Genomic DNA, 20,537 nt, shown 5'->3' on the forward strand with positions numbered 1-20,537 from the left:
GCGTTCCGCCTGGATAGGGCAGGAGGGAATGTAGCGGACGGCCCCAAGGTGTAAGGCCCGCCACCGCCACCCCCACCCCCGCTATCTGGCTGTAGGGCCGAGGCCGACACGCTGCTCCATGGCGAGCGTCTGCCGTGACTGAAGGTGAGTCAAGCCTGCATGGGATTTAACCTCGGCACCGAAATCTCCCAACCATCGATCTGAGCACTGTAGTGTTAGGAAAAGGCGCTTGGTGTGCTTGTTAAAGGTGAAGGAAAACGGTAGGCGGAAGTACTCGCTGAACTTTGTTTGCCAATCGGCCTCGTCCTTCCCCTCACGGCCCACTGAGTTCCTCTGGTGTATTGTGACCCCCACCCACCCACCTTTCTGCTTTACGTGAAATGTTCAATATACATCTTCATAATCTATTTGGCCTGTAGAACACCTGCCTTTAAAGCACAAGCTGCAGAGTAAGGTAGAACTGCTTTTATTTCAAAATAGATATAAAGGAAGAAACAGTCTCTCAAGACATACATCTGGAACTAAGCCAGTCTGATTGGAATTTGGCTTTTATATTCTATGTGGAGAGTACACTTGAAGCTGCAAGGGGAAGAATCAGGATCGGGTTTATTATCACCGGCATGTGACGTGAAATTTGTTAACTTAGCAGCAGCAGTTCAATGCAATGCAGAATATAGAAAAAAAATAGTAAATCAATTACAGTAGACGTTTAATTGAAAAGGTTAAAATTGTGCAAAAAAGAAACAAATACTATATATTTAAAAAGTGAGGTAGTGTTCAATGATTCAATGTCCATTTAGGAATCGGATGGCAGAGGGAAAGAAGCTGTTCCTAAATCGCTGAGTGTGTGCCTTCAGGCTTCTGTACCTTCTACCCAATGGTAACAGCGAGAAAGGGGCATGCCCTGGGTGTTGGAAGTCCTTAATAATGGACGCTGCGTTTCTGAAACACCACTGCTTGAAGATGTCCTGGGTAATTTGTAGGCTAGTACCCAAGATGGAGCCAACTAAATTTACAACCCTCTGCGGCTGATTTAGGTCCTGTGCAGTAGCCCCCCCCCCCCCCCCCCATACCAGACAGTGATGCAGCCTGTCAGAATGCTCTCCACAGTACATCTATAGAAGTTTTTGAGTTTACTTGTTGACATACCAAATCTATTCAAACTCTTAATTAAGTCTAGCCGCTGTCTTGTGTTCTTTATAACTGCATCAATATGTTGGGACCAGGTTAGATCCTCGGAGATCTTGACACCCAGGAACTTGAACCTGCTCATTCTCTTCACTTCTGATCCCTCTATAAGAATTGGTATGTGTTCCTTCGAGTTGCCCTTCCGGAAGTCCACAATCAGCTCTTTGGTCTTAATGATGTTGAGTGCAAGGTTGTTGCCGCAACACCATTCCACTAGTTGGCCTATCTCACTCCTGTACGCCCTCTCGTCACCACCTGAGATTCTATCAGCAGTGGTTACATTGTCAGCAAATTTATAGATGGTATTTGAGCTATGCCTAGCTACACAGTCATGGGTATAGAGAGAGTAGAGTAGTGGGCTAAGCACACACCCCTGAGGTGCACCAGTGTTGATGGTCAGTGAGGAGGAGATGTTATCACCAACCTGCACAGAGTATGGTCTTCCTGTTAGGAATTACGTAAGTCATTCAAGTTCATAGTGTTATAGAAAAGTACAGCACAAAAACAGGCCCTTCATCCTATCTAGTCCGTGCTGAACCATTTCAGCTACCTACTCCCATCGACTTGCGCCGGGACCTTAGCCCTCCATACCCCTACCATCCACGTACCTCTTTTGAAGTCGAGCTCACATGCACCACTTGTGCCACAGCTTCTTCCACACTCTCACTACGCTTTGAGTGAAGAAGTTTCCCCTCCTTTTCCCCTTAAACTTTTCACCTTTCACTCTTAACCCATGACTTCTGATTGTAGTCTCACCTCACCATTGGAAAAAGCCTGCTTGCATTTACCCTATCTTTACCCTACATAATTTTGTATACCTCTGTCAAATCTCTCAATCTTCTACGTTCCAAGGAATAAAGTCCTAACCTATTCAAATTTTCCTTATAATTTTTCCAGACCCAGCAACATCCTTGTAAATTTTCTCTGAACTCTTTCAACCTTATTTACATTTTTCCTTAAGGTTGTTATAGTGGGGTGTGGTAATGGGGATAAGCTCCCAGTACCTATTAAATGCTCCCAATAGTATGTGCCTCAAATAGCCTCTGACAACCAAGTCCAGTTCCTGGCCTTCACGTGTGGCTTAGCTACTAAGCGCACAGAACTGTTTGTACTGACAAAAGAAGGGGCAAAGACATGATATTGGCACCTTAATACCAGAGCATATTGGGCTCCTTAGCCATGGTTGGCAGCTCACCTAGCAGAAGGAAAGTTCTGTCTCAAACCTCTGTTGCCTTGCGGCTATACCCACTCATGGGGAAGGCTTCAGGAGTAAATCCAGAGCTGGAATCCCTAAGGCAGTCCTACATTGAGTTCAATGCTGACTGGCAACTCCTGCAACGCTACTGGTACCAAATTGTTTTGGTTTCTGCGATGGTTTGGGAGACTAATATCACTAATATTGGTGTCATCCACATACTTGTTAATCCACCCTTCTACATAGAAATCATTGCTAAACATTGCAAACAATAGAGGCCCAGTGTTTTTTTGGAACACTGCTGTTCATGGAATTCCAGCCAGAATAACACCTTCCACCCCTACTCTGTCTTTTGTAGGCAAGCCGTTTCTGTATCCAAGTTTGTAGTTTACCCTGGTTCCCATGCATCTCTGTGTTCTGAATTAAACTACCACGAGGGACTTTTTCAAATGTCCAAATGATAATATCCATTGCCTTGCCTTCATCAAGTACCTTTGTCATCTCCTCAAAATACTTAAGTTTGTAAGGCATGGCCTGTCCTGCACAAAGCCATGCTCACTGTCCATAACCACAATGCCTTTCCAAATCTTCTTACTTATGTATTTGGCCAAAGCTTTGCTGGATGTGTTACTTGCACACTCTTCTACAAGTTATATCATAAAATCAAGACTTAATGACCCAAAATCAGAATACAGAAAATTGAGGAAATTTGAAACATTCTTGACTTTTTGAACTGCGGGTTTATATTAAACTAGACAACAGGTAGTGCAGTCTGATGTGACCAGAATGAACATTACATTTTCATGAACGCTATTGGTATCACTTTGCTTTGGAAATTGAAGAAAACCTCAGTTTATTAAAGAAGAACGATGCGTAGCAAGGCAAATATAGCTCCTCCTCATTTAACAAAGGACACTTTTGATGGCATCATTTCTGGTTGATCTGCCAAGGGACAAGGGTGTGCCTCGTTGTCATTCTGGAGACGTGCAGTCCTTCCATACACCTTGTCATCTCTTCTACTGTTTATTCATTGTCTCTGATCTTGAAGACGTGCATTTCTCAGCTCCTTTGTCTCTTCCTCTCTCCTCCTTCTGTGCCTGTTTTTGTCATTCTGGAGATGCACCGCCCTTTCATCCCCCGTCTCTTCATTTCTTCTGCTGTTTGTTGTCTGTCTCTGATCCTGGAGATGTGGATTTCTCAGCTCCTTTGTCTCTTCCTCTCTCCTCCTTCTATGCCAGATGTCATTCTAGAGACGTGCATGCCTCTCCTCTGTCTCTTCTTCTCTCATCTTTTTTGTCCTGGCTCTTTGATCCTGGAGTTGTGCGGCCCTGGCCTCATCTGATCCTTGTTCTCTCCCTCTCCTTGCTGCTTCCCAACGATGTTTGGCGTCACCTCTTAACTATAATGTCCCCCTTCTCTTTCCACACGGCATAATTAGGCTGACCATATTTTTGTTTACCCTAATGCTAAATAGAAAGTATGAAGCAGTAACACCAAAGCCTCCAGGATGCTGATTATTCTTGATGATGTGGTTGGCGCTGTCCTAAATGGACGTGATATAGACACCGCTGTCCTTTGACTGCAGCAAAGGATTTGATGGGTGTCTCGAAGTACGTCATTACAATAAGATTTAATTATCTCTTATTGATGGGTGGCAGTTAGATCTGTACCAATCCTGCACAGGCTGATGGTGATTAGCAGAATGTGACCGCTTGAAATAGAGCTGCCCTGCCCTTTTGCTCCGGTTGGTGTCGCATCGCTGTTTCCATCATGGCTGACATCGGCTCTCGGGTGAAAGCAGGGCTGTTGATTTTGGCGAGTGATCAATTTTATACAAATATATAACCCTGAACTTTACTTGCATTCTGTAAGTTAGCACATTTTAAGTCGATTTAGCCAAAAATAGTACCGCTGTAATGCACCGTTTGTGCTAATTGGAGGTCACTAACAGACAAACAGAGCGTGAGAGTTTTAGTAGTATATAGATAAAGCTGGTATGAAGATAGTCAAATTGAAATATTTCTGTTTGAAGAAATCTGAATAACCTGACTTTGTAAGAAAGGTTGTTCAAAGGTAGAAAAGGCAAATACCCTTTCTAAGTCTCATTCCTGAGGATCAACAATGCTGTACCTGAGGGGTGTGTGCTGGGCCCACTGCTCTACATGACTGTGTGGCTAGGCATAGCTCAAATGGCATCTATAAATTTGCGATGATACAGCCATTGTTGGCAGAATCTCAGATGGAGGCAAGAGGGTGTACAGCACCAAGATATACCAGCTAATTGAGTGGTGTTGCAGCAGCAACGTAGCACTGAACGTCAGTATGACCAAAGAGTCGACTGTGGACTTCAGAAAGGATAGGATGAGTGAACATGAACCAATCCTCATAGAGGGATCAGAAGTGGAGAGAGTGAGCAATTTCAAGTTCCTGGGTGTCAAAATCTCAGAGGACCTAACCTGGTCCCAACATATCAATGCAGCTATCAAGAAGGCAAGACAGCAACTTTATTTCATTAGAAATTTGAGGAGATTTGGTTTGTCACCTAAGATGCTCGAAAACTTATACAGATGTACCATGGAGAGCATTCTGACAGGCTGCATCACTGTCTGGAATGAGGGGGGGGCATGTGTTACTGCACATCTCACTTTATTATTTCTGTTTTTCTGTTCTCGTTTTAATGTAACTACATACCATAACTGATTGCAGTAATTGATTTTCTTTTTTTTCCTATATTATCACGTATTACATTGTACTGCTACCACTGAGTTAACAACTTTCACAGCATAAGCCGGAGATATTAAATCTGATTCTGATTCTGAAAGAAGAAAATCTCAATTTTTAAGACATTGTGTTCTCAAATCATTCTTCACTCAAAAAGAAATGGTGTCACAATTATGTAGCATACAAGAATTGAATTGACTTTTATTTCTTACATCCGTTGCATATATGAGGAGTAAAAATCTTTACGTTACATCTTCGCCTGAATATGCAATGTGCAATTTATAGTAATTTGTAATAAATTGTATGTACAACAATAAATTGACTGTGCAACAGTCATATAGCATAGAAATACAATTGCATCAGCATGAATTAATCAGTCTGATGGCCTGGTGGAAGAAGTTGTCCTGGAGCCTGTTGGTCCTGGCTTTAATGCTGTGGTACCGTTTCCTGAATGGGAGCAGCTGGAACAGTTTGTGGTTGGGGTAAATCTGGTCCCCAATGATCCTTTTTACACACCTGTCTCTGTAAAAATGTCCTGAATAGTGGAAAGTTTGTATCTACAGATGTGCTGGGCTGTTCGAACCACTGTCTGCAGAGTCCTGTTATTGAGGGAAGTACAGTTCTCATACCATTCAGTGATGCAGCCAGTCAGGATGCTCTCAATTGTGCCCCTGTAAAGGTCCTTAGGATTTGGGGACTTATGCCAAACTTCTTCAACCGTCTGAGATGAAAGAGGCACTGTAGTGCTTTTTTCATCACACAGCCAGTATGTACAGACCAAATGAGATCCTCGGTGATGTGTTTGCCAAGGAACTTAATGCTGTTCACCGTCTCAACCCCAGATCCATTGATGTCAATAGGGGTTAGTCTGTCTCCATTCTTCCTGTAGTCCACAACCAGCTCCTTTGTTTACACAACATTGAAGGAGAGGCTGTTTTCTTGACCATTGTGTCAGAGTGATGACTTCTTCTCTGTATGCTACCTCGTTATTATTTGAGATAAGGCCAGTCAATGTAGTATCATCAGCAAAGTTAATTAGCAGATTGGAGCTGTGGGTGGTGACATAGTCATGGGTATACAGAGAGTAAAGGAGGGAGCTTAGGACACAGCTCTGAGAGGCTCCTGTGTTGAGGGTGCAGAGTGACAAAGATGAAGGAGCCCACTTTTAACCACCTGCTGGTGATCTGACAGGAAGTCCAGGATCCAGCTACATAAGGCAGTGTGAAGGCCTAGGTCCCTGATCTTCTTGTTGAGCCTGGAGGGAATTGTGGTGTTGAATGCTGAACTGTAGTCCAAGAACAGCATTTTCACATAAGCGTCCTCCTTCTCTAGGTATGTCCGGACAGTGTGTAGAGCTGTGGCCGTTGCATCATCTGTCGATCAGTTGTGATGGTAGGCGAATTGTAGGGGATCCAGTGTGGGTGGTAGCATGCTGCAGATGTAGTCCTTAACCAAGAAATTTCACAACACACAATTATAAGCAAATAGTGTTTTTGTAAGAATTCTATTTTAATTGTTTTGTTGTTTTGCTTTGTTTTAAATGTCAAGATACATTTAATGGTAAGCTAGATGAGTACTGTACAAGGAAAAAAGACAATGAAGGGTATCCTGATAAGAGATGGATGGAGGTTCCCATGGTATAAATATTAGCATGGAATTTTTCAGCTATTTGTTATTATATTCTCTGTTTAATGTTTTGTAACTATTAGTTTAAGAGTTTCATTATGAAACTTTTAGAGAAGAAAATAGCTTTAAGCAATATGTTCTATATATTAATTGAATGAATATTATTTTATCTGCAGGTAATTGTTTAAATTCAACATGAGCCTTAAAACTGTGTGGAAGAATTACAGGTTTTTAATTGTTATGGGAACAAGTCTTGCAATGATTCATTGGGGATGGTATAACATCAAGTCTAGTGAAATTTTCAAGAACAAAAATGAAAGTTATATTCCAGAACCTGGAATTGTGACACACATCATACAGCAGGAAAATCAGCCTGAAAGAAAACAGTAACTGGATTTGTTAGGTAACGTGTTCCATTAATTACATAAAACAATTTGTATTTCAAAGAACAGGCAAGGAGTGACTGTGAGAGGGGCAGAGAGAGAAAAATCACTCCTTGCTTGTTCTCCATCTCCCTCTGGTGCTCCCCTCCCCCTTTCTTTCTCCCTAGGCCTCCCGTCCCATGATTCTTTCCCTTCTCCAGCTCTGTATCCCTTTTGCCGATCAACTTTCCAGCTCTCGGCTTCATCCCACCCCCTCCTGTCTTCTCCTATAATTTCAGATTTCCCCCTCCCCCTCCCACTTTCAAACCTCTTACTATGTTTTCTTTCAGTTAGTCCTGACGAAGGGTCTCGGCCCGAAACGTTGACTGTACTTCTTCCTATAGATGCTGCCTGGCCTGTTGCGTTCCACCAGCATTTTGTATGTGAAGCTAAGACTAACTTTGGCAATGTAATAAATAGCATGATAACAGCAGAGTTCAGTTCAGTGCAGCTAAGTCGGAGTGTACTTTAGAAACTAAAACACGCAGAAGCAAATTGATACAACTTTTATAGGATTACAAGAACAATATTTACAAATCTATAATGAAGGCATTAAGTTACAATAGCATTTAAAACATGTAAGGTATGGGGCTTAGTAAATAGTGATATTAAGTAAAAGAGTGCAGTCTGCTAAACCTTTAGAGCTACATGATTAGGCTTTAATTATCTCTAATTCTGGGTACCACATAAAGGATGCCAGAACACTTGAGTGGAACAGAGGTGGTTTACCATGAAAATACCAGGGATGAGGAAGTTCAGTTATGTGAGTGACTGGAATCTTTTCTTATAAGAGAGACTATAAGGAGACAAAGAAGAGGTATTTAAATTTATTAAAAAAACACAAAATGCTGGCAGAACTCAGCAGGCCAGACAGCATCTATGGGAGGAGGTAATAACGACGTTTCGGGATGAAGGGTTTTGGCCCGAAACGTCGTTATTACCTCCTCCCATAGATGCTGTCTGGCCTGCTGAGTTCTGCCAGCATTTTGTGTTTTTTTGTTTTTTATTTATTTCCAGCATCTGCAGATTCACTCGTGTTGTATTTAAAATTATGAGTGGTTTTGATAGACCATATAGGAAGAGACGATTTCTTGTTTCTTTTGGAAAGTTGATAGTTTGCCAGATGTCATAGTTTTAAAATAAATGGCTTGAGAACAAGAGAGGATATAAAGAAGTCCTCTAGAATGCTCTATCTGAAAGGTTAACACATTCAGATTTCACAGCAACCTTAAAAAGGCATGTACTTAAAGAGGAATAATTTGCAAATAAGTATGACTTAAAAAGGAAACATTTTTAAAAGCTAGCACAGGTGCAGTGAGCTAAATGCTGAAAGCTTATTTGATTCTTTGTATAATTAAAATTTTTTAACTTCCTGTATTTTCCAGTTACAGGTACTTTAATTGCAAAATCCTGATTGAAGAATGAAGAATAAAAGGTGGTTACGGCAAAACTGGCTTCTTGTGGCAGGACTGTCCTTATTTGGAATTCATTCAGTCACCTATTTGATGCAGAAGTTTGTAAAGAAATCAACTCAATCAAATATAGAACTTAAGAAGAAGATTGGTGATAAATAATACAGGACATCTGTGTCCAGATTTTGTCACATCTGTGTCCAGATTTTATTCCCTAGTTCAGTTAATATGGAAATCTGCATCTAGAAATTGCTAATAATTATTCATCACTTTAATAATATGACTGCCCTATGCAGCAAAGATATAAGCATCATGCTTATAAATCAGATATGAAATATTGTATGTAAACTTTAGTTTCCTCATAAAAATAAAAGAGTCATTCTTTAACACAGATTTCTGTCTATAAACCTTTGCCCCACCTGAACAATGTCCCGCATTGTACCGAAAGTATCATCCACGTGTAGTTCTGGACCCTTAGATAGCAATGTGCTTTGTCAAGCACTTTCTGTTGTCAGAGGAATTGTGGAATCCTGTTACGGCCCTTTTGGTAGACTAAAACTAATACATAATGCTGTTGGAGGCAACGTTATAACCACATCACACTCTTCAGTCCTTTTGAGTAATCTTTCTCTGTCCCATCCTGTGATAAAGCTGCTAATAGCTTCTATGTTGAATCACATTTCTCGATTTACTGATTCTGGACTATTTGCAACAATTCTATGCTGCAATTTGACTGAAAGTGCAAAACAACTTAATGTACCAACCAATCACATAGTCAAAATCCAGAAAGATCTTCTGGATATTTGCATCAGCTATCTGAGTTCTGAGGATTGTAGCTGCAAAATACAAATAGATTTTAGTAACACAAAAATGTTGCTTTCACTTGTTGGCACAGTGATAAATAAACCCACTTGCATGTTGACCATCAAAGAAACTGACTACATCAGTTCAATGGTGTTAAAAGCATTCTTCCATACAATTCCTTCGGTAATTGGAGATAACATAACCTTGGGAAAGATGCTGATTGTTCCTATTGAGGGACAAAATGTTACTGACTCCTGTGTACTTCATGGAATCCTTATAGAAATCTTTACATCTTGTTCAATGAAAATTGATACTGCAAAGTTGACATTTGGTTGTATTAAGATTGCAATATTCAGTGTCTCCATGTCAGGAGATGTTGTTGACAGTGGGAGTGGGCATTGGGAGGTGGCATCGGGTTTTTGCCCAGAAGATGAATCGCTTGTACAGCTACTGAAGGTGGGAGAACAGCTTGTTTGTGATCAAGTTCATCTTGTGGTCTGCCAGAAAGTAATTCATCCAGTTCTAAAACAATATCTCCAGGAGCAACATGTAATAGTGGAAGATCGCCTCGGAATTGCCCTAATGGAGCCACTGGCCCAAATGACAGGTCAGAATGATGTGCACGTTTGTTCTAGTGTCTAACGCTAAGATGTGATGTTATGCACATATTGTTTCTTAGAAAGCATACAAAAGTTGACTCAATTGTGCATTTCTTAAACTCTCAAGATGACATAGCTATGAGGTGATGTATTGAGGGATGACTGGTGTGGGGAGGTGAGTGGAAATCTACCTCCTAATGTGACAGTTTTAAGAAATTAATGTTCATTCAGCTATCCTTTTATTACTTCAAGATGACTCAAAGATATTGTAAATGTACTTTTGAAATACTGTAACTTCTGTAGAAAATGCAGCAGTCAATTTTTATTTCAGCTGTGCAAAATGGTAATTTTTAGAGAATTCACATACATGACCTTGTTTGATAAATAAAATTTATCAAGGCAATTGCAATCCAGAGTTGTGGTCTAGAGAATTTCATATTTGTATAACTGAATAAATATATTTTAAAATATTTCCCAAGTGCCACGACAAGATAATTATCAAGTTCCTCTACTGCAGCCTACGTCGTAAATTCTTAAGTTGCAACCAATGACAATGTGTTCATGCCAACATTATGAAGTTAATCATACTTGCAGTTCATAACACCCATGACCAGCACAGAGATTCTTGGCAGTTGGTTATGCAGCTGTGTATATGTTAGAGGAATGAATCTAAATAGAGAAGCGGTTCCCAGATCTGTAATATTGGTCCACAGTGTAAAAAAAAGTTGGCAACCCCTGAAATAGAGGGGTTGAAATATGAATTGAGCTAATAGTTCCAATATAGAAATGTTACATTGGAATGAATTATGTTACTTTCAAAGGAAATATATTGTAGACCTCTACAATTACTAGAGCAGATGATGCCTCTCTCTCTCTCCCATGTTTAGTGAGAGAGAGGGAGCCTGTGGAATGTCGAAGTGTTGAGATGGACAGTTTTTTTGGTGGACTGTACATCATGGTCTCTTTGGGAGCTTTGCTATTGCTTGCATGGTGGGTGGTGGGGGCTGATGCTTTGGCTAAGGCTGGTAGGTGAAGGGGGTGGGTTGATGCTTGCCGTTGCTTGGGGACGGAAGGGGAGGAGGTCTTTGAGGTTCTAACATTTTTCTGTCATTCATTCTTTGGGGGTTTCCTCCTGTTTTGTGGATTTCTGTGAGAAGTAAGAATTTCAGGTTGTATACTGTATACATTGTCTGATATTAAATTGGACCATTGAAGTTGCTCCAGATATGTATAAAATCTGATCTGGAATGCTTTTCATATATTTGAATATTAAATATAGTAAAAGTAATAGATAAAAGTACAAATAGTGATGGAATAGAAAATCTTGACATTAATTCAAGAATGGATACCATAAGTTATGAGGCTTTCACCTGATTCGAGATTTCATCTGGGTGCAACACTGGATGTCTCAGTTACTTATAAAGCAATAGTAACTGACTTTAAATATAGGTCATTGAGCCAGAATTTGCAGTCAATGGCAAGTCATTATTTTTTGCATCAGATTCTGAAAACTTTGAAATTAAGTTTGATTATCTTCCCAGGATGTGATAAATACTATTAAGGATATATTCAATATGTAATAATTTTAAAAATAACTAAATTAATAAATACTTTTTCCAGTCACTTGTGTGTCACTGACCGTTATGCTACTGGTATTTAGTTCAGCGATGAAGGTCCTCCATCTCTGGTGGTGTTCAAGGCTTCCTTCATCACGTCAGTAGCTTCCTCTCTGTTTTCACTACTGTCAGACATTTAAGTCCCGGGGGGAGACTCAGGAATACCATCGCACTCAGATGTAGAAGGATTCTTCATTGCTGTTTCCATAACAATTCACGAACCCCAAACCTGGAGCACTGGTGGACCTTTCTTAGTCTGGCCTCTATCCTTTGACTTGTTTGGTATGGGTGACCCTACCAAAAGCCATCACGTAAAGCCCTGACTCCAGCCGACATAGTTCTCTAGGTCACTGAGGCACGCAAGCATCCAAATGACGACAAGGTTTGGTCCTCTTGGAGGCCAGTAACTTGAGACTCACTAAAAAGATTGGGGAAATGCTCTCCAAAACATTTGACCTGAATCAAATTCTGCCCACTAAATGGTGAATATATTCCATGTCCCATCCTGAAGTCAAAGAAATGAGCATTAAAGTACAGTCAGCAGAATGGCTTATATTATAACTTCTTAAATCGCATGCTCACATATGAAAATGCTGAAGTTGCTAACAACTTTATGGGGATATGTCAGGAGTTATGACATAATTTTCCCTCAAAATCCAGGTCATTGTCAATAATGGAGAAATAGTATATTTCTGAAATCTAGAAAAACAAAGTTTGTGCAATTACTCAAGCCAAATGTGTGTTATTCAAGCCTATACATTGCTAACCATGAGTATTCTGAGTACTGTCAACTTCAGAACATTTTTTGAAACTTAATTCATTAGAGGAAGAATAAATGTATTACTTTATTGATAATTAAAATGTAATATTCTTAAACATTGTCCAAAACACATGTTCATATAAAGTTGATTAAGTTATGGCAGGGAAATTTTTTTGAAGTTGAGGTACATTTCTGAGACAGTCCAAATATTCTGGCCTTGTATATTAATACAAAAAGATAAGAGTTTGACAATAAAAAGTTTGTGGTGCTAAGTTTAGTTGGACTTTTTTCCCAAATGTACCGGTAATATGTTTAATGTGATTATCCACTTGTATTGCCTACAATTTGTAATTTCTGCCCTCTTTGAATTTACCAGGTGCACAGCCTATTAGTTCGTATTATCATCCCATTTCACCAAGCTGTTATGGCAATATTAAGAAACTGTTGTTTATGAAGTGTGGTTCCAGGCAATTTCTGCATCTCATTCCAAATGAGAACAAGCCTATATGTAGTTTATTACTCTGCAATAGGAGTGAAGCTGGACTGAATGAGTTAAAGGTAAGCCCCATCTTTTCCACACCAGCATGGAATTTTTCAGTTCCAATGATATCATACCTTTTCATAGCAACTATATTAGTACAAGGAGCACCCATTACTAAATTTCTAATTAAAAGTGAATCCAAATTTTGCAGTTTGCAAAACCAGCTTTGTTTTCTGGGTGTATTTTATTTTCTTAATTGTTTAAAACAAACTTAGAAAGATAACCGAGAAATTGAGCCAAAATAGCAGTAAGTCAATGGGGCAGAGGAATAGCAAAGGATAGAGAAAGGGATCATATAAGCATGAAAAATATATTGAAAATCTTTGAATTGAGATGTCATTGAGAGTAACATAATTAGGCTTAAAAATAAAACAATGTTCTAAATTTTCTCTGATGAAAAATCAGTGACCTGTGATATTAACTTTAGAGTGTGTGGCACCCTGTGGAACTAAGTTTCTTGATTTTGAAAAACATTTGTTTTAGCGGCTTAAGAAAATTGAGTATTTACAGAAGTAATGAACAGAAAGCCAGCTGGTGGCGCAGTGACATCGGCGCTGGACTCCGGAGCGAAGGTTCCCGAGTTCGAATCCAGTCAAGCTGCTCCCAGGCACTCTTTCCATCTGTGCCGGCTTGAGTGTCGAACTCGCAACTCAGCCTCGAAACAAAACTGCGCTGTGAGAAGGACGTGGGGGACCACTCACAGAATCTTTGTCCAAGACGACCACTTGGGGAAAAAAAAGCAGTTGCCGAGGTTCTGACAGAGTATGGCACACAAAAAAAAATGAACAGAAAATTGGTTAGACAAAAGGAAACTCAGACTATTTATGAATGTATTATTTGATCTGGGAAATGTCCAGGGAACAATGCCATGGCCCAGTGATTTGATTTACACGCTTAACAATAAGCGAATGAGCTAGATTAGAATTTTCAAATTTGCTGATAAATTATTTTTTTTAAAGTGTAGGATGTTGAATGTTTACCTGAGCTTACCTGAGATATTTAGAGGTGCTCCTCATATCGACAAACAGTAGCCAATTTTTATTATTATGAAGAACTAACTATAGGAAAAAGAACCATTTACTTTTGTTGATTGATGTAGCAAAGTTTAAAATTTTGGGTATAATTTTTTTTTAGGAAGTCTGTTTAGTTCTGTGTAATATGCTGACAAAACCTTGCTTAAATGGTTGTATCCAAAGTTAATCAACAGATCTCCAGTGGAGAATTCTCCATTAGAAAGAAGTATAAAGCTATAATAATATTTTGGACCATTCAGATCTGATGACACATTAAGAGAATAAAAATATTCTCTTTGTAAAATAAATAATGGAATTTTTAGCATACAAAAATCAGATGAAGTGGAAACTAACAATTAGTAAATCAGTGGGGCAGAGGAATAGCAAAGGATAGAGAATAAGACAGCTGCTCTCATGTTATGAAATAATTAGAGAATCTCAGGATACCACGGTATCGTAATGGTTAGTTTGACACTATTACAGCTTGGGACGTCGGAGTACAATTCTGATGCTGTCTGTAAGAAGTTTGTACATACTTCCTGTGACAGTATGGGTTTGGTCCAGATACTCAAGTTTCCTCCCAGAGGCCAAAAACGTACTGGTTGGTAGGTTAATTGGCCATTGCAAATTTTCCCATGATTAAACCATAAGACATTGGAGCAGAATTAGGCCATTTGGCCCATCAAGTCAATGTTCATGCCATCAGGTTGGAGGCTACGATGGCATGAACATTGATTTCTCTCACTTCTGTTAATGCCCCTCCTCCCCTTCTTACCCCATCCCTGATATATTTAGTTTTTCCCCCCCTCCTCTTTTTTTCTCTCTCTGCCCATCACTCTGCCTGTTCTCCATCTCCCTCTGGTGCTCCCCTCCCCCTTTCTTTCTGCCTAGGCCTCTGGTCCCATGATCCTTTCCCTTCTGCAGCTCTGGATCCCTTTGGCCAATTACCTTTCCGGCTCTCAGCTTCACCCCACCCCCTCCGGTCTTCTCCTATCATTTCGCATTTCCCCCTCCCCCTCCTACTTTCAAATCTCTTACTATCTTTCCTTTCAGTTAGTCCTAACAAAGGGTCTCGGCCCGAAACGTCGACAGTGCTTCTTCCTGTAGATGCTGCCTGGCCTGCTGCATTCCACCAGCATTTTGTGTGTGTTGCTTGAATTTCCTGCATCTGCAGATTTTGTTGTGTTCGCACAACAGTGGATATGTTTTGTTAGAAACTTGAGAACAATTGGAATGTCCATAAGATATAGGAGCAGAAATAGTCCATTTGGTTCATTGAATCTGCTCTGCCATTTCATTTTGGCTGATCTATTTTTCCTCTCGGCCCCAATCTTCTATCTTCCTCCCCATATCCCTTCTTGCCCTGACCAATCGAGAATCTATCAACCTCTGCCTTAAATATACATAAAGACTTGCCCTCCAAAGCTGCCTGTGGCAATGAATTCCACAGATTAACCACTCACTAACTAAAGAAATTCCTCCTCCGTTCTAAAACGACACGCCTCTATTCTGAGGATGTGTCCTCTGGTCTTAGACACTCCCGCCATAGAAACATACTCTCCACATCCACTCTATCAAGGCTTTTCACTATTCAATAGACTTTAATGAAGTCACCCCTCATTCTAATGAATTCTGGTGAATACAGGCCCAGGGCCATCAAACGCTCTTCATAAAACAAGCCATTTAATCCTGGAATAATTTTCATGAATTCCTTTGAACCCTCTCCAGTTCCAGCATATCCTTTCTAAAATAAGGAGCCCAAAACTGCTCACAATACTCCAAGTGAGGTTTCACTGGTGCTTTATAAAGTCCTAACATTACATCCTTGCTTTTATATCCTCCCTTGAGGAAACCATGCTATGGCCTATTTTATCATGTGCCTTCAAGTGCCCTGAAACCACACCCTTAACAACTGACTCCAACATCTTCCTGACCTCTGAGGTCAGACATTTTTTTTTCTTTTTCTGCCTCTCTCCCTTCTTGAAGCGTGGAGTGACATTTGCAATTTTCCAGTCTTTCAGAACCATTCCAGAATCTAGTGATTATTGAAAGATCATTACTACTGCCTCCACAATCTCTTCACCCACCCCTTTCTGAACCCTGACATGGACATCATCTGCTCCATTTGACTTAGCTACCTTCCGATCTTTCAGTGTCCCAAGAACCTTCTGTCCAATTAAGGTAATTTCACACATTCCATGACCCCTGACACCTGAAACTCTACCATACAGCTAGTGTCTTCCACAGTGAGACTGGTGCAAAATACTCATTCAATTTGCCTGCCATTTCCTTGTTCCCCCATTACTACCTCTTCAGCATCATTTTCCAGCAGACCAATATCCACTCCCGCCTTTCTTTTACTCTTTATGTATTTGAAGAAACTTTTGGTGTCCTCTTTAATATTATTGGCTAGTTACTTTCATATTCCATCCTTACCTTCGCAATGACATTTTAGTTGCCTGCTTTCCAATACTCTTTGTCTTTTATGGTGGCTTTGACTTCCCTTGTTAGCCACGGTTGTAAAATCTTGCCTTTAGAATATTTCTTCCTTTGGGATGTACATATCGTGTGCCTTCCGAATTGCTTCCAGAAATTCCAGCCATTGTGCCGTCATCCCTGCCAGTGTTCTTTTCCAATCAATTCTGGCCAACTCCTCTCTCATGCCTCAGTAATTTCTTTACTCCATTGTAATACTGATACAGCTGACTTTAGTGTCACCAAGGTCATTCCTAAATTTCTACAGATGTACCATGGAGAGCATTCTAGCTGGTTTCATCGCTGTCTGGTATGGAGGGGCCACTGCACAGGGTTGGAAGAAGCTGCAGAAAGTTATAAACTCAGCCAGCTCCATCACGGGCACTATTCCCTGCAGCACCCAAGACACCTTCAAAAGGCGATGCCTCAAAAGGCCACATCCTTCTTTAAGGATCCTCATCACCCAGGACAAACCCTCTTCTCATTGCTGTCATCAAGGAGGATGTACAGGAGCCTGAAGGCATAGGCTCAATGTTTCAGGAGCAGCTTCTTCCCCTCTGCCATCAGATTTCTGAATGGACAATGAATCCATGAACACTACCTCAGTATTTTTCTCCTCTTTTTGCATCACTTACTTAATTCATTTATATATTGTTTTAAATATATATATATGTACAAAAGGAGGGGGAAAAATTATAATACATAGTAATAAAAAAATAAATTGCAATAAGTTATATATATATATATATATATATAGTACTGCTGAAGCAAAACAACTTATTTCACAACATATGCCTGTGATATTGTACCTGATGCTGATTATTTGAATTAAACATTTTCTAATATAATGTGATTTTCTATTTGTAATTATGATGCAGTGTATATTTTTTTTCAAATATACCTATCTGAATGTGGTAATAATATAAAGGGCAGTTGTTACAATGGACAGTTAAGTATATCATGATTTCCTTTATTACATTTGTATGCACTCTTACAAAGATTATCTATTTGTTTGTTTTAGGTTGTCTGTCGATCAGCAGAATGTGTCCTGAAACTGGCGCTCAAGGAGCCTTTTGCCTTCCTTGGAGGAGGGTGCACTGAATATCATCTAGCTTCTACCATAGAATATAAGGTTTGTGCTGTATCTGCAGTTCATTAAAGTTAACTGTTTGTTGCCTTTAATGAAAGTTTTTTCATAATATTGTCATTGAAATACAAAACAGTGGAAAAGGTTTATACATAGAATATAGAACAGTACAGAACAGGATCAGGCTCTTTGACACACGTTGTCTGTGCCTTGCACGCTGCCAAATTAAACTAATCCATTCTGCCTGTATATGGTATACCACCATTTCGTACATGTATTCATGTGGCATGGAAACAAAAGCAAGCTGCTGTCAGGTAGCATCAGTAGTGGCAATAGGGTAGCTGTATTAGGACCTGACCCCTTTGCACCCACAGATTCTGCCCTGACCCCAAATTTCCTTCAGCAGTTTGAATTTTTTTGTTATCAGTGCTAGCGTTTATGCCCCTTATGTCTCCAGACAGTGAAGGGCAGAGAAGGATGTGTAAAGTGATTAGCAGAGGGAGAAAGAGGGGAGGATGAATAGAGGAAGGCAACGGGGAGGTAGAGAGAAAGAGACACATGAGAGTTACAGTGGATGGAAAGGGAAGGAGCAATTGTGACAGTGAGGGAGGGAAACATACAGATGGGTATTGACAGAGTCACAGAGCAAGAAGGAACTGAGAGAAAAAGAGAAGGGAAAAGGCAGAAATGCAGAAAGAAAAGCATGAGAGGAAGATAAAGTGGGTCAGAGAGAAAGGGGGACACACCGACAATGAGATACCTTGAGAATTTGGAAGGGGAGGAGAGAGGTGGAATGTAACTGTATGAGAGAGAGAGAGAGAGACGAGAAATCATCAATGAGTTCGAGTTTTGCTAATTATATGATTGTTGCACTTACGCATGTAAACCATGATTTAATGGAACACTGGAATACTTTTTAAGCTGAACTTTCTTCACAGAGCCGCTATGTGACTGATGAAAAATTAGCAGAGCTGGGCTGCTCCAGAACAGAATACAGAGTTGTTGCTGATGGTTTCTGTCACTCACTTGCACGTACTGCATCTTCATTGGAACATGATGGTGGACAAAACTTCATTGATGCCAAATATGGCCATCGTTGGTTAGTCCTGCCCAATATGCCTCTGCATATTCACTGGTCTGAAGTATTTTCTAGATGTGCTTGTGGATTTTATACAGCACACCAAAACCTGAACTGGACTATTTTAGGTAATAAGTCAACAAAATTTAGCTTAGAAACATCGCTTGAGAAGCCTAGTGAATACTCCCCAAATCAATCAATATTGGACTCGTACAGTACAAAACTTAATGCTGTACAAGTAGCAGTAGAAACCGCTAATTTGTTAGTGGAATTGCAATATGTTATTCAAGATCAGAATTAAATTTGCATACCTTCTATAATTAAAGCCTCTTTTCTATCCTACTCAATTTCAGACTTAAGATATAGCTTTCAACCTAGTGTCATAGCTGTAATGAGTTAAAACGTTCTGATAAAGTTGTGGATAAATACTGGGGAAATTATGCATGTTTTTGCATTACTGTATTTGCCAACGTGGAGTGGAGAGCGAGTTTGTAAATCTGGAGGGAGAAAAGATGTTGGGAATGGTGAGGGTGGAGTGCCACTGGAGGGGTCTGAAACAGGTGGTAAAGAAGGAGTGCCAGGGCCTGGCACGGGTGCAGGCACATTCAGCCCTGAGACACCAGGCAAGGTCATATAATTCCAAACAATTAATTTCTTCATCATTACAGAGTGCCTCTCTGGTGCTTCCTGCTCCCTCACCTCTCCCTTCTCCTAGCCATGATTCCCCTCTCCCTGCCCCCTTCCCACTCCCTGCCAGCATTCAAGACGCTTATCAGAATCAGGTTTGTCATTGCTCACATGTCACAAATTTTTTTTGCAGTAGTACAGTGCAATACATAAAATTACAGTACTGTGCAAAAGTGCTAGACAAGATACAGTTAAGCTGTATTTTTGGAAATAGCATACCAGTGATTGTTGGTTTAAATTAATTGGAGTACTTATGTGGGAGATACTATGCTAATTTTGCATACAAGTTGTTGGAAAAATGCATTGGGAAAAATCTGAATTCTTTGCTTATTAGTTGTTGATTTGTTTATGTTTAACAAGGATTTTATAATGTTCACAAACTTAAAATTTGATTTTAGCAGATCTTTCTACACTTTCAACATGTAAAATTATCTTGTCAAAGCTTGTTGACTGAAATCTAATTGTAATCATAACTGTCTTTTAATTGACTACCTTAATTTAATTGTGATAAAGTCAATCTTTGTTATTCATTGCCTTTTGTGTTTTTCATATTTCGAGACCTAATAGTGGGCAACCATCCAAAAATTGACTCTTAGCAAGTTTAGCCACTATGTTCAAACACAGATCAGCTAGGGAACTACACATCCCTTTGATGGTTTGTTGATTATTAGTTCTTTGTTCTATAATGTAGATAAGAGCCAAAAGGCTCTTTAAACTTATCTATTGTGAAAGGATTACCTTAGGAAGAGATCAACACATTTGAACAAATGGCTTGTAATTATGAACAAAGAACTTCATACTTAACAATGCACAATTATTAGAAAATGTGAAGACTTGTTCTGTCTGAGATGTGAAATATATATTCTTTTGCTTTAGAATGTTATTAAAAGAAAATGGTCATTTGTAATTGTGCCTTTCATAAAATCAGAATATCTCCAAGTACTTCATTGTCAACAAAGTACATTTGAAATACAGCTATTTTTGAAAGGGAAATGCAGTGTTTGTGTTCTAATAGGATTCCAGAAAGTGATTAGATTATCAATTTATTGGTATTTTAGTATTAATTAAATTCCACTTTTGGTGCAAAATAAATTTGAATAAACATGAAGTAATCTGCTTAAATTTTCAATTATCTTTATCATGGAATATTTTCAAAAGCAATAGTTTGTGTAAGATTTAACATGTAAGAAGTTGTGTTCAATTGTTGTGTCTCCTTTATACATATCAATCAAAATGTATCTACAACAATAATGCCCAAGTACTTCTAATAATAAAGGAAAATTTAAACTAAGTGAAGAACTGACACAATATTC

General features: G+C 39.6%; 3 protein-coding genes across 5 annotated transcripts; all 3 read left to right on the forward strand.

Moving 5' to 3' along the window:
* Positions 1-8: 8 nt before the first annotated feature.
* LOC140730608 (uncharacterized) lies at positions 9-7,120 on the forward strand. 3 transcript variants are annotated; one of them, XM_073051289.1, is made up of 3 exons: positions 19-144; positions 6,437-6,496; positions 6,907-7,120. In XM_073051289.1, the coding sequence occupies exon 3, from the start codon at positions 6,926-6,928 to the stop codon at positions 7,118-7,120; it is 195 nt and encodes a 64-aa protein (XP_072907390.1). In that variant the 5' UTR covers positions 19-144; positions 6,437-6,496; positions 6,907-6,925. The 3 variants fall into 3 exon arrangements, with proteins under 3 accessions (XP_072907389.1, XP_072907390.1, XP_072907392.1); XM_073051288.1 differs by lacking the exon at positions 6,437-6,496 and having other exon boundaries at positions 9-144; XM_073051291.1 differs by lacking the exons at positions 19-144; positions 6,437-6,496 and adding an exon at positions 174-260.
* A 1,453-nt stretch (positions 7,121-8,573) lies between these two features.
* Positions 8,574-8,951, forward strand: LOC140730609 (uncharacterized). The gene has a single exon (XM_073051292.1). The coding sequence runs from the start codon at positions 8,574-8,576 to the stop codon at positions 8,724-8,726; it is 153 nt and encodes a 50-aa protein (XP_072907393.1). The 3' UTR covers positions 8,727-8,951.
* Positions 8,952-8,988: 37 nt separating this feature from the next.
* Positions 8,989-20,332, forward strand: mkks (MKKS centrosomal shuttling protein). The gene is made up of 4 exons (XM_073051285.1): positions 8,989-9,975; positions 12,720-12,901; positions 17,394-17,504; positions 18,398-20,332. Exons 1-4 carry the CDS (start codon positions 8,991-8,993, stop codon positions 18,836-18,838), a joined length of 1,719 nt encoding a protein of 572 aa, XP_072907386.1. The 5' UTR covers positions 8,989-8,990; the 3' UTR covers positions 18,839-20,332.
* The last annotated feature ends 205 nt before the right edge of the window (positions 20,333-20,537 follow it).

Source organism: Hemitrygon akajei, chromosome 7 (genome assembly GCF_048418815.1).
Source record: "Hemitrygon akajei chromosome 7, sHemAka1.3, whole genome shotgun sequence".
In the NCBI taxonomy this organism is placed as follows: domain Eukaryota; kingdom Metazoa; phylum Chordata; class Chondrichthyes; order Myliobatiformes; family Dasyatidae; genus Hemitrygon; species Hemitrygon akajei.

What these genes read in the sequence shown, in the direction of transcription:
- LOC140730608 (XM_073051288.1), top strand. Translation starts at nt 6,926, where the DNA reads ATGAGCCTTAAAACTGTGTGGAAGAATTACAGGTTTTTAATTGTTATG.
- LOC140730609 (XM_073051292.1), top strand. Translation starts at nt 8,574, where the DNA reads ATGAAGAATAAAAGGTGGTTACGGCAAAACTGGCTTCTTGTGGCAGGA.
- mkks (XM_073051285.1), top strand. Translation starts at nt 8,991, where the DNA reads ATGTCCCGCATTGTACCGAAAGTATCATCCACGTGTAGTTCTGGACCC. An exon ending in GCCACTGGCCCAAATGACAG is followed by an intron (nt 9,976 to 12,719) that starts GTCAGAATGATG and finishes TGAATTTACCAG; the next exon opens with GTGCACAGCCTATTAGTTCG. An exon ending in CTTCTACCATAGAATATAAG is followed by an intron (nt 17,505 to 18,397) that starts GTTTGTGCTGTA and finishes CTTTCTTCACAG; the next exon opens with AGCCGCTATGTGACTGATGA.